We start from the raw sequence: 10,120 nt of genomic DNA, 5'->3' as shown, positions 1-10,120 counted from the left end.
TCAAGTGAGCTCAGTCCCATCCTTTCTGTAGGACTTGTGCAGTCCGATGATGGTGGGTTGTTTTCCTGTCACTTTTCTGGCAACACAAGAGGCTAACAGAGAAAGATCTAGTAGACGACATTTTTAAGAGGCAGATGATACCAAGCTCTCTATCCTCAGTGCATCCAAGCCTATCAATACTTACGAGCAAATCACTGAAGCTTAGCAGGCCACAACTACACTTCAAAGTCATACCTTCCTAATTGTTTTTTTGTCCATAAGGAGGAGGGATAGAAGCTCCTTTAGTAAATTATCAGGGTACTTTTACAAACCGATTTCTTCTTTGTGTGTGTAATTACTACTGTGTGTCTAGAATGGTGTTTAACTTTTTTTGCAAGAACGACTCTTTTGGGGACTCATTTGAATTCTTTTTAGATGTCTTGCCTCGTACTGAGTCATAATTACTGGCTTGGGTTCTTACACTAGCCAGGGGACTGTTAACTACTTTTAATTGCTGACAGTGGCTCAGCTTCTTCAAGGCAAGGGTGAAACAGGCTGTAACTACAAAGGTGGTGCCAACAATTTAGAATAGGAGCTCCCAGGCTACTGCTGCCATTACACAACTCCCCCTCGATGCCACCATAAACCAGAGCACACAGGTCCAGAAACACTGGCTTGGAGTGCTGCCTAGATGCCGTAGTACTCATCATAACTGACATATGCAAGACCTCAGGTTTTTGAGGTTTACATCAGCATGTACAGGAACTCACGGAAACAGAAAACAAGGTGAAGAAAAGAGCGGAGAACTTACAAGTATCTTCAGAAAATGAGCAACTGCCCTCTGAAACCTGCCCAAAGGAGTGGGGCAGGGTCAGTTCAAAATGGGCTTAGTCTACAGTATCGCGTCCACTCCTCAGAAGTATTTCAGTGCCTGGCTCCCACTGGAGGGATCAGTAAATAGCTGCCTGTGCTCCCCTGAAAGAGGAGAGTCTGGGCATTCAGACATCAAGTTGATGACCGCAGCAGGAGCACTTAGATGGGGTTAAAGATGCTGAGGTCCTGAGTCAGGCCGTCGCTCCCCCTCTTCCCTACACGGAGCAGCAGAACAGCAGCACCTCAATAAACAACCACCGTACCAGCAAGTCTGAGCGCTTAGAAACGATGAGTCAGTCTCCCCTAAATTAGGGGATTGCCAGTGACGTTTTAAAAAAAAAAAAATTAAAAAATTAAATGCAAGAGGCAGAAAGCCCGCGTTGTTTTGCTTCGTTGGAGGCGGGGCAGGTTTTCCAGGAGGGACGAGGTGCCTGGGGGCTCCGGGGACTTCCCAGGAGGGAACACCAGGCACGGGCGAGGGCATCTCCCTAATGAGGGGCGAGATGCAACCTCCGCGGGCGGGACGGGACCGAGCTTGCCGGCCGCCGCCTCCCCTCGGCGCCCGCCCCGGTGCCGGGAGGGAGTGGGGCGGGGGGACCGGAGCCCCGCTGCCAAGGCGGGGAGGGGAGGGCCTTCCCGGGCCTGCCCCGCCTCCTCGGCACCGCGGCGAGGGGTCGGGGTGTCCTGGTCCTTCCTCACGCCCCCCGCATCGCCCTGGCGGGGAGAACACGACTGGCACAGGACTGTACCCGGTACCCCTTCCCCTCCTCCTCACCGGGGCCACTCGGAACCCTCTCCGCCGGGCCGGGCCGCCCCTCACGGTAACCCTCTCACGGCGGCAGGCCCGTCAGCGCGCATGCGCGAGCCCCGGAGACCGCTGGGAAATGTAGTCGAATCCCGGCGGGCTTGGGGCCGCCTCCATTTTCTCCCCGCGCTGCGGGGACTGCGCATGCGTATCCTTCGCCCCGCCCCTACCCCCTCCCCGCCTCCCCCCCCCCGCGCGCACGTTACCGCCCCTTGTGCGGCGGCCGGTATCCCGGGCAGCGTTGTCACGGCGGCGCTGGTGAGGATTGGCCGAGGCAGCGGCGGGGCGGGACGCCAGGCAAGAGGTGATTGGATGGAGCGGGTGTCAGTCGCTGAGGGGGTGATGGCTGCGGCTGCCCGCTGAGGAGGGAGGCGGGCAGGAAGGAGGGAGCGTTTCTCCTCAGCGTCCGGCGCCGCGCCGGGCACGGCCCTGCCCCCCCCGGGAGTGGGGTGGCGGCGGCACCACCGCTGCGTGTGTTCCCTCTCTGCCTGTCCCTCCTCGGGAAGCCCTTCGGGGCTGCTCCGCTCTGAGTCCGGCGGAAGGCGAGGGGCTGCCCCGAAGTCTGTGCCCTACCGCAAAAGCACCTAGCTTGCCCCGCTCCCCCGGCCCCGCGCTGTCCCCTCAGCCTCCCCACAACTTCACCGGAGCCTCCGCCTGCCCATGTCCGTTCCCCCCTGCCCGTATCCGTCCCCTCCCTTCCCCCGGCAGCGGGGGCTGCCTCCCCACGCCTACGCCGGCACACAACTTCCCCCCCCCCCCCAGCCGGTACGGCCGCCATCCCCGCCGCCTTCCCTCCCCAAACGTGAGTAAGGGGAGGGAGGAGGGAACGCTGAATATGCAGAGACACCCGCCCCCCCCCCGCCGCCGCGGTTCCGGGAGGGGGAGGGCGGTTGTGCGGGATGTGTGTGTGCGCGCGCGGTGTGTGTGTGTGTGTGTGTGTGTGTGTGTACGGCGCGGGGAGGGGTGCGCATGCGCCCTGCGCGGCGGGGCTGAATGTTTCCCAAGTGTTTGAAACTGGTATTTGGGTTTTCCACGTTGGATCAAGTGCGGCGTACGGCAGCGAGGAGGAGGAGGCTGAGGAGGCTGCGTTCGTACCGCCGGGGAGCGGCGGCGGCGGCGGCGAAGCGGCGGAGAGAGCGGCGAAGCGGGGAACGGCGGCTCGGAGCGGCGCTGGCGCAGGCGGCGGGGCTGCCGCTGCCTCTGACAGACACTTTGCGGAGCACATTTTGTTTCCAGATTGTTTCGGAGGAGCTGGTTTGAGCCCCCCCCCCCCTCCTTTCTCCTCCTCTTCCTCCCCCCCTCTCCCTCCCTCCCTCCCCTTCACACACCACACACAAATCCCTCTGATTGTTCCTACCACCTCCTTCGTGAATTACCCACAACGACAGCCATTCAATCAGCTGCTGCCGGCTGTAGGGGACTAGCGGAGGGTGTGTGTGTGTGTGTCGCTCCCTCTCTCTCCCCCCTCTGTTCCACACAAGAGGAGTCAGATGTAGCTTCTCCCGGTTATTTTTTTTTTTTTTGGAGGGGGGAGCTACGGAGAGAAGAGAGGTGGGCAGGGAGTGAGCCGTGAGCCGGGGCTACCGTCCTCGGAGGGAGCAGCACTTGCTCTCACACCGGCAGGGACAGAGAAGAGGCGTGGGGAAGGATATTTTTTTTTTTTATTATTTTTTTTCCGCTCCCCCCCCCCCTCCTCCCCGCTCCCGTCTTCGCCGGATGAAAATGTTGAGTCCTGCAAACGGAGACCAGCTTCACCTAGTGAACTATGTGGAGGATTATCTGGACTCCATCGAGTCTATGCCCTTCGATCTGCAGAGAAATGTCTCCTTGATGAGGGAAATTGACGCCAAATATCAAGGTAAGTGCTTTCTATCTATCTATATATATGTGTGTGTGGTATGGGGCTGGGGGGGGTGGGTTTCTTTCCCTTTCTTTTCTTCAGAGCTGAGCCTCGGCTGCCTTTGCCCCTCCGCACCCCACAGGGGTGGTAGTTTTATTTTTGGGAGCTGAGAAGGAGGGAGAAAGCCGGGAGGAGAGACCCGAGGAGAGAGAGGGGCTGATCTGCAGCGTTAGCTCTTGTCATGGGGCGGAACAAAAGGTCTCCAGCTTCTCTTATTAAGCAAGGACTCTGCTTTTCTGTGTAAATTGCTGGCCGGGAAGGCGGGGGCAGGGAAGTGGGGTGTGCGGTGCACAAAGAGGAGGGGGGGGACGACCGTCCCCGGCCGTGGGGCTGAGGTGGAAGGATTTGGCGGGGGGGTGGGGGGGGGGGTGTACGGAAGAAAGTGCTGGGTGGACAGCGAGGGGAGAGATTACAGCACAACATTTAGGAATGTACAGTATTCATTATGGCTGTAGTAGGGGAGAGAGGCAGCGAGTGAGGGAGGGAAGGAGGGAGGGAGGGAAGGAGGGAGGGAGGGGGGAGAGGGGGGCTCGGCGAGAGCGGGGGGCAGGGTGTGCTTTCTTCCCTCCCTCCCTCCCTCTCTCTCTCTCCCTCCTCGGTGGGTTTCGTTTCACCCGGTAAAGCAGCCCCGCTCCGTGGGGCGGTGGGGTACGGGACTGGCGTGTGTGTGGAGGATGGAGGGGGGTACGGTGGGGTTTTCGGGTGTGCTGGGGGCCAGAGCGTCCCCTCCCCTCCCCGCGCTGCCGGGGCACGCCGTCCCCACGCCCCACGGGCGGACGGGAGGGGAGAGGAGGCCGGTTTGTGCGGGGCTTGGGGGGGGTGGGCAGCTTTGTCACTTGCTGGTGTCCGCTCGGGGCGGAGGGAGGGGTGGGAAGGGGAGGGGAAGGCTTTACCGGGCACCGCCGGCAGCGCTGACAGCCGGGGTGCCGGTGACCCCCCCTCTTTCCCCCCCACCCCCGGCATGTGGCCTTAGGGGCGGCAGGCGTTAAGCCCTGCCGTTCCGCCCCCCCCCGGTTGCCGGTCGGGGAGCCCGGCGGTTCCTGGGGGGACGGGAAGGGGCCTGGGGAAACTTGTCGGGGCGGAGGGGACAGGAGGGGAAGGCAGGGCGGGCAGCGCGCGCCTGGCGCGCGGCGGGCACGCGCCGCCCAGGGGGCGCTCAGCGGGCGCCTCCGCGCTTCGGCTAGGGGATACTCGGCGTCGTTGCGGGTTTTTATGGACGCCCCTCGTTAGCATACGGCGGCTGGCCCCGCCCCCCGGCGCGGCTGATAGGGGGGAAGCCTCCCCGACGGGCCGGCCGCCGCCCCGCCCCCTCCCGGCCATTGGTCCTCGGGCCGGGCTGTTCCGCCTCGTGCCCCGCCCCTCTCCTGCCCTCCGTGACGTTTCGAGAAGCAACTTTTTCCGTGGGGTTGATTTGAATATCTCGGCCTGCCCCGGCCGGCGGGTGCTGATTGGCTGGGGCGGCAGCAGGGGGCAGGCCAACCTTGGGCGTCCGGCGTGTGACTGACGTGTGACGGCGACGGAGGGCGCCGCTTTTCCCGCCTCCTCTCGCTGCTGAGTGGCGCGCTGGTGCCGGAGGGGGCGGGCGCAAGCTCGCCCCACGCGCTACGATTGGCTGCCTTTTTAATTTATTTTTTTTTCCCCACTATGCTGCTTCTCTCTGGTTACGATTGGGAGCGCCGGGCCAGCAGGGGCGGGGCTCTCCCCGCCGGAGCCTCTGATAGGGGGGAGGGTGGGCGGGGCCGCCGCCTTTCTCGCCGCCGCCTCCTCCCCCTGTTACGCTGCGAACCGGGGCGGGGGGTAACCCGCCGCCGCCGCTTTCCTGCCGGAGAACAATAGCTGATCCGTCACTTCCGGGGCCTTGGCGCCGCCCTGGTTGCTAGGAGACGGCCGTCCCCCTCGGCCCGGCGGGGTGAGGCCGTTTCCCGGCCGGTGGTTGTGCGTGCGAGGGCTGCCTTATGTTAGGACCGTTAAGGCTCGCCACGCTGTAACGGTGGCTCCTGGCGCCCTCCCCCCGGGCCGCGGACCACCCCCCGGACCGGGGGAGCTGCTGGCGTCCGCATCCCGCACGCCGTCGCCCCCGGGTAGGAGGCGGAGCGTGGAAGTCGCGGCCTGGCTCCTGGCCCTCCCGCCCGCCCAAGCGCCTCCGCCGTCGCCCTTCGGGATCCCCGTCAGCCCGGCGCTGTCCGCCCCGCGGGGAGAAGACGGGGGGTGCTGCCGGGGTGCGTGGGCGGGCAGCCGGTACGGCGGTGCCTCAGCCCCCGGCGAGTGCTGCGGAACTGTTCGGGCAATAAAGCTTTCCCAACATACGGCACCTTTTTAAGTTTTATTTTAAATTTTTTTTTGGCGTTTGCGGTGCTGGGGCTGCGCGCTCACAGCTGGTGAGCAATTGCATAACGCGCTAATCGCGCAAAACTCTGCTTTCTGGTCTTTCTTTCAGGGGAAAGCGGTTTTCTGCGATTCCAATAGCCGCAGGCTCCTCCGGGCGGGCAGCTTCAGCTGAGGGCGCCGGTGTGAGGCGCAGTGGTGCAGTCCTCCCCCGAGCTGTAGTAGACAGACAGCTGTCAAGCTGTTTCTTGTGGCTGGTGCGCTGCTTGAATACCACGCTCCTGACACCGATGCTGAGCAGCCCTTCCCGTTTGCCTGCCTTTGTGAAAGGCACGTCTCGCACCGTGTCTTACCTACTGAACGTGTCGGTGCCCGAGGACGCGCTCGGGCAGGGCTTTTGCAGGATTCAAGATTGTCGCAGCCAACTTATTTCTTCCGCATAATTACAGCGGTTTCAGGAGGTGCTGTGGTGCTGATGTGTATGGCCAGTACTAGAAGTTTTCTTAATGCCTGACCTAAGTCGTTAAGCCACTCATTATTTTGTGGTATGAGAGTGTTCTTCATCAGTCAAGTGCCAAAACTTAGAACATAAAACTTATAGATTTCAGCTATTGAAAACAATTAACGCTAGACTTTTGGTCTTCCTGAATGCTTAATATTATCTACATTTGGGTTTTTTTTGGTGGTGGTGGTAGGGGTGGTTTTTTGCGGGGTGTGTGTTTTGGATTTGGTTTTGTTTGTTGGGTTTTTTTAGTTAGAAAAAAGGCATTTACTTAAGATATTTAGTAGCACATTGAAATACTGCTTGTCGTCGGATAGGTGATATTGCGGTGCCTGCTGTGACAGGTCGTGCTTAACTGATAGGCTGCAGTTCTAAAAACTAAAGTAAAACTTGGATAAACTTTCCGTGTCTTCACTAGAAATCTGGAATGCATGTGTTCAAAAAATCTACCCAGGCAACACAAAACCTAAATCACAGGATAACTGTTAGTTGCATGTGTAAATTGCTGTTTCCACATTCTCTTATTAAAAAAAAATAAATAAAAAAAATAAATTCATACTTGTGAAATTCAGAGGCAATTTTGGTAATGTCATTTGCATGTATATGAGACCCTGGTTTCTGTTAGGTGAATTGTGGTTAGATTATATCTCAGTATATTTTGCTTCTCTAAGGCAGAATGTTCTAGCCTGTGAGAAAGGAGGAAAAACAGAAGAAAGGAGATGCAGGAAAATCATTCTGTGCTTTTTTGAGGACTTAGTATGGAAATGCTGAGTGTCCTGTATGTTTGAATTGATTTGAGTATCGTAGTAAAACTTAAAAACATCTGCTTAAAAATAGGTTTCTAGAACTATTTTTGAAACTTTAAATGCTTTTGAGCAGTGTTCATTCTTATAAACTGTTGGAACAATCCTTGAGGTGCAACTCAAGATCTAACGTATTTTCAGTGTTAGCATTTTAAATCGGAAGCTCTAGCTGCTCCAGTTGCTGCATATTGTCTTTAATGTTACCTTCTAACCTTGTCACCTCCTTTTGTAAGTAAGTTTATAAATATTTAATGACAAGTGTATTCCTGTGTTTTAAAAAGAAAGCAACAGGTATTTTACAGAAAGTGTAGGGAAGAAATCATCTAGACAGCTTGGTTATTGTAATCTTAATTCTGTAGTCCTAGGGATTTAAGTGGCCTCACATTTCCAGCAAAAGTAACTCAGCAGTATCAGGTGAAACTGCCCATAGTGTAGAGTCGAGCCCCCTGTATTTGGAGTTCTTCTGCCTCGTCTGTCAAGTATGATAGTGATTATGAAATAACTCAGCATCTGATTTCTACACTGTTTTGTGCCTTCTTTCTGTCCCACTCTCTTTATCCCACTCTCAGTCACTCGCTAAAAATATTAATCTTGTTATACAGAAAAAGTCCAGGAAAACAGTCTATTAATTTACTCTCTAATTTTACAATTAATTTCGGAACTTTTGCCGGGGGGGGGGGGTATGTGTGTATTTGTTTAGTTAGTTCTTTTTATTTACTGATAAGTTTAAAGGGATGAACTGTCAACATGCATAAAATTACATTTAGTTTTTTTTTTTTTAAACCAGCATTTGCGTTCTATTCCTGCAGGACCAACTAGAACAAAAGCAATCTGCTGGAGTCATGAGCCACTTGTCAGATACCAGCTTCAGGGAACCTGTCTTTGATCAGCTTTGTGTGTTACAAAAGGTGTTGCTGCATGGAAGGAACGATATGGAAAGGCTTTGTTTTGCCATTCTCCCTGTTGAAAATATTTATAGTTTTTATTTCTTCCTTGCAGAGATTCTGAAGGACCTGGATGATTACTATGAAAAATTTAAACGAGAGACAGATGCCGTGCAGAAGAGAAGAATGTTGCACTGCATACAGAGAGCCTTGATTCGGAGTCAGGAACTGGGGGACGAGAAGATCCAAATTGTCAGTCAGATGGTGGAGCTCGTTGAGAACAGAACGAGGCAAGTGGACAGCCACGTGGAACTGTTTGAGACTTGTCAAGAGACTAATGATACCACTGGAAACAGCGGGAAGGCCAGCCAAGATAAGTCAAAGAATGAGACAATCGCGCAGGCTGAAAAGCCCAACAATAAGAGATCGAGGCGGCAAAGGAATAACGAGAATCGTGAGAATGCTTCAAATAATCATGATCACGATGACATCACCTCAGGAACACCAAAGGAGAAGAAAGCAAAAACGTCCAAGAAGAAGAAACGATCCAAGGCTAAAGCAGAGAGGGAAACTTCTCCCCCAGACCTTCCCATTGACCCTAACGAGCCAACATACTGCTTGTGCAACCAGGTCTCCTATGGAGAAATGATAGGATGCGATAACGACGAGTGCACCATCGAGTGGTTTCACTTTTCCTGCGTGGGACTCAATCATAAACCAAAGGGCAAATGGTACTGCCCCAAATGTAGAGGAGAAAACGAGAAAACTATGGACAAGGCGTTGGAGAAGTCTAAAAAAGAAAGGGCTTACAACAGGTAGTTTGTAGACTTTTCGTAGCGAAGAAAAATAAAACCACCAAACCAGTGTATTTATTGTCAGTGTCACCTTTGTTGAGGTGAAAGGATTGTAAAATGTATATTTTTAAAGGAGGTTTAAAACTGAACCATTCCTGTTATAGGGACGGCAATAAGCAAGTTTGTTTTTCATTTGGTAAACTGTAACAAGACTGTGGTCTGTGGACCAATGTATTCCAAAAGTAAAGTTATAAGAGTTTAAACTGAATATTCGGGTGGGTCTTAAAAGATAAATTAATACTTTTTTTTTTTTTTTTTTCAAGTGCTGGTAGCACTCTACCCATTAAAATTTTGATGACAAATATCTCTGAAATGTAATTCTGTTTTCTTTATTGAAGAATGTTATTTACCTTTTGAGCAAAATTATTTAATAGTTTAGCCATCTGGTTGTATCCGAATAAAGCTGCAATACATTACAAATGTAACTTCTTTTGATGATAAGCAGTGCAAGAGCAAACAAAAGGAGGGTAAAATTTGGTTCCTGCTACAAAGTGTCAGTATAACAGTTCAATAGCAAATGTTTAAATAGGCTTAGAGGATTATTTTTAAAAAAAAAAGAAAAGTTAATGGTTAAATTTTACACGACAAATATTTTATATGCTGGCCAAGTACCACAAGGGCCATTTTAAAATGATTGAATATGTTTTATATTTAACCAGGAAGTGGTTTAGTAATGAGACTTAACATAAATGAAGCTTTATACTGTCACAGATAGGAATGTAGCAATCCTTAATTTGTTTAAGTTGTATAAATGTACATTTTTAAGTGGAGTTGCACTTACTGTATTATACTTGGAAATGCAGCCAAATGCCATTGTGTAACCAATGTGCATTTCCTGCTGTATGTATGAAAATTGTACAGCTGTGATATTAAGAAATAAATGAAACAACTTTGACAGTTTGCTTCTTTAGCAATCATGTTTAATGGTCATTCATATAGCTTAAAAAAAAAAAAAAAGTCTTTAACCTCAGCAGCTCCAGAGCTCCAGCAAGCTGCTGCGAGGAAGCCTGAAACTGTTGTAGTGGTAACCAAATTACAGTTTTCATAATGAATCTTCACAGAACTTATGACCAGCAAGGTCGTAGGAGAGACAAAATAGCATTTAATTTTCCATCCAACTCTACTTTTTCTGTGCTTGCAGTCGCTCCTAGACCTGGCCATTTATGTAAAAATCCATAGCATAGAGCTGATCTTG

General features: G+C 53.1%; 1 protein-coding gene across 2 annotated transcripts; it reads left to right on the top strand.

Moving 5' to 3' along the window:
* Positions 1-2,472: 2,472 nt before the first annotated feature.
* ING1 (inhibitor of growth family member 1) lies at positions 2,473-9,820 on the top strand. Of its 2 annotated transcripts, none has more exons than XM_074561531.1 (2): positions 2,473-3,515; positions 8,187-9,820. In XM_074561531.1, the coding sequence occupies exons 1-2, from the start codon at positions 3,374-3,376 to the stop codon at positions 8,888-8,890; spliced, it is 846 nt and encodes a 281-aa protein (XP_074417632.1). In that variant the 5' UTR covers positions 2,473-3,373; the 3' UTR covers positions 8,891-9,820. The 2 variants fall into 2 exon arrangements, with proteins under 2 accessions (XP_074417632.1, XP_074417641.1); XM_074561540.1 differs by lacking the exon at positions 2,473-3,515 and adding an exon at positions 7,993-8,095.
* The last annotated feature ends 300 nt before the right edge of the window (positions 9,821-10,120 follow it).

Source organism: Larus michahellis, chromosome 1, assembly GCF_964199755.1.
Source record: "Larus michahellis chromosome 1, bLarMic1.1, whole genome shotgun sequence".
Taxonomy (NCBI): Eukaryota; Metazoa; Chordata; class Aves; order Charadriiformes; family Laridae; genus Larus; species Larus michahellis.
The sequence above is the reverse complement of the archived record's forward strand: the minus strand, read 5'-3'. Positions and strand labels throughout refer to the sequence as shown.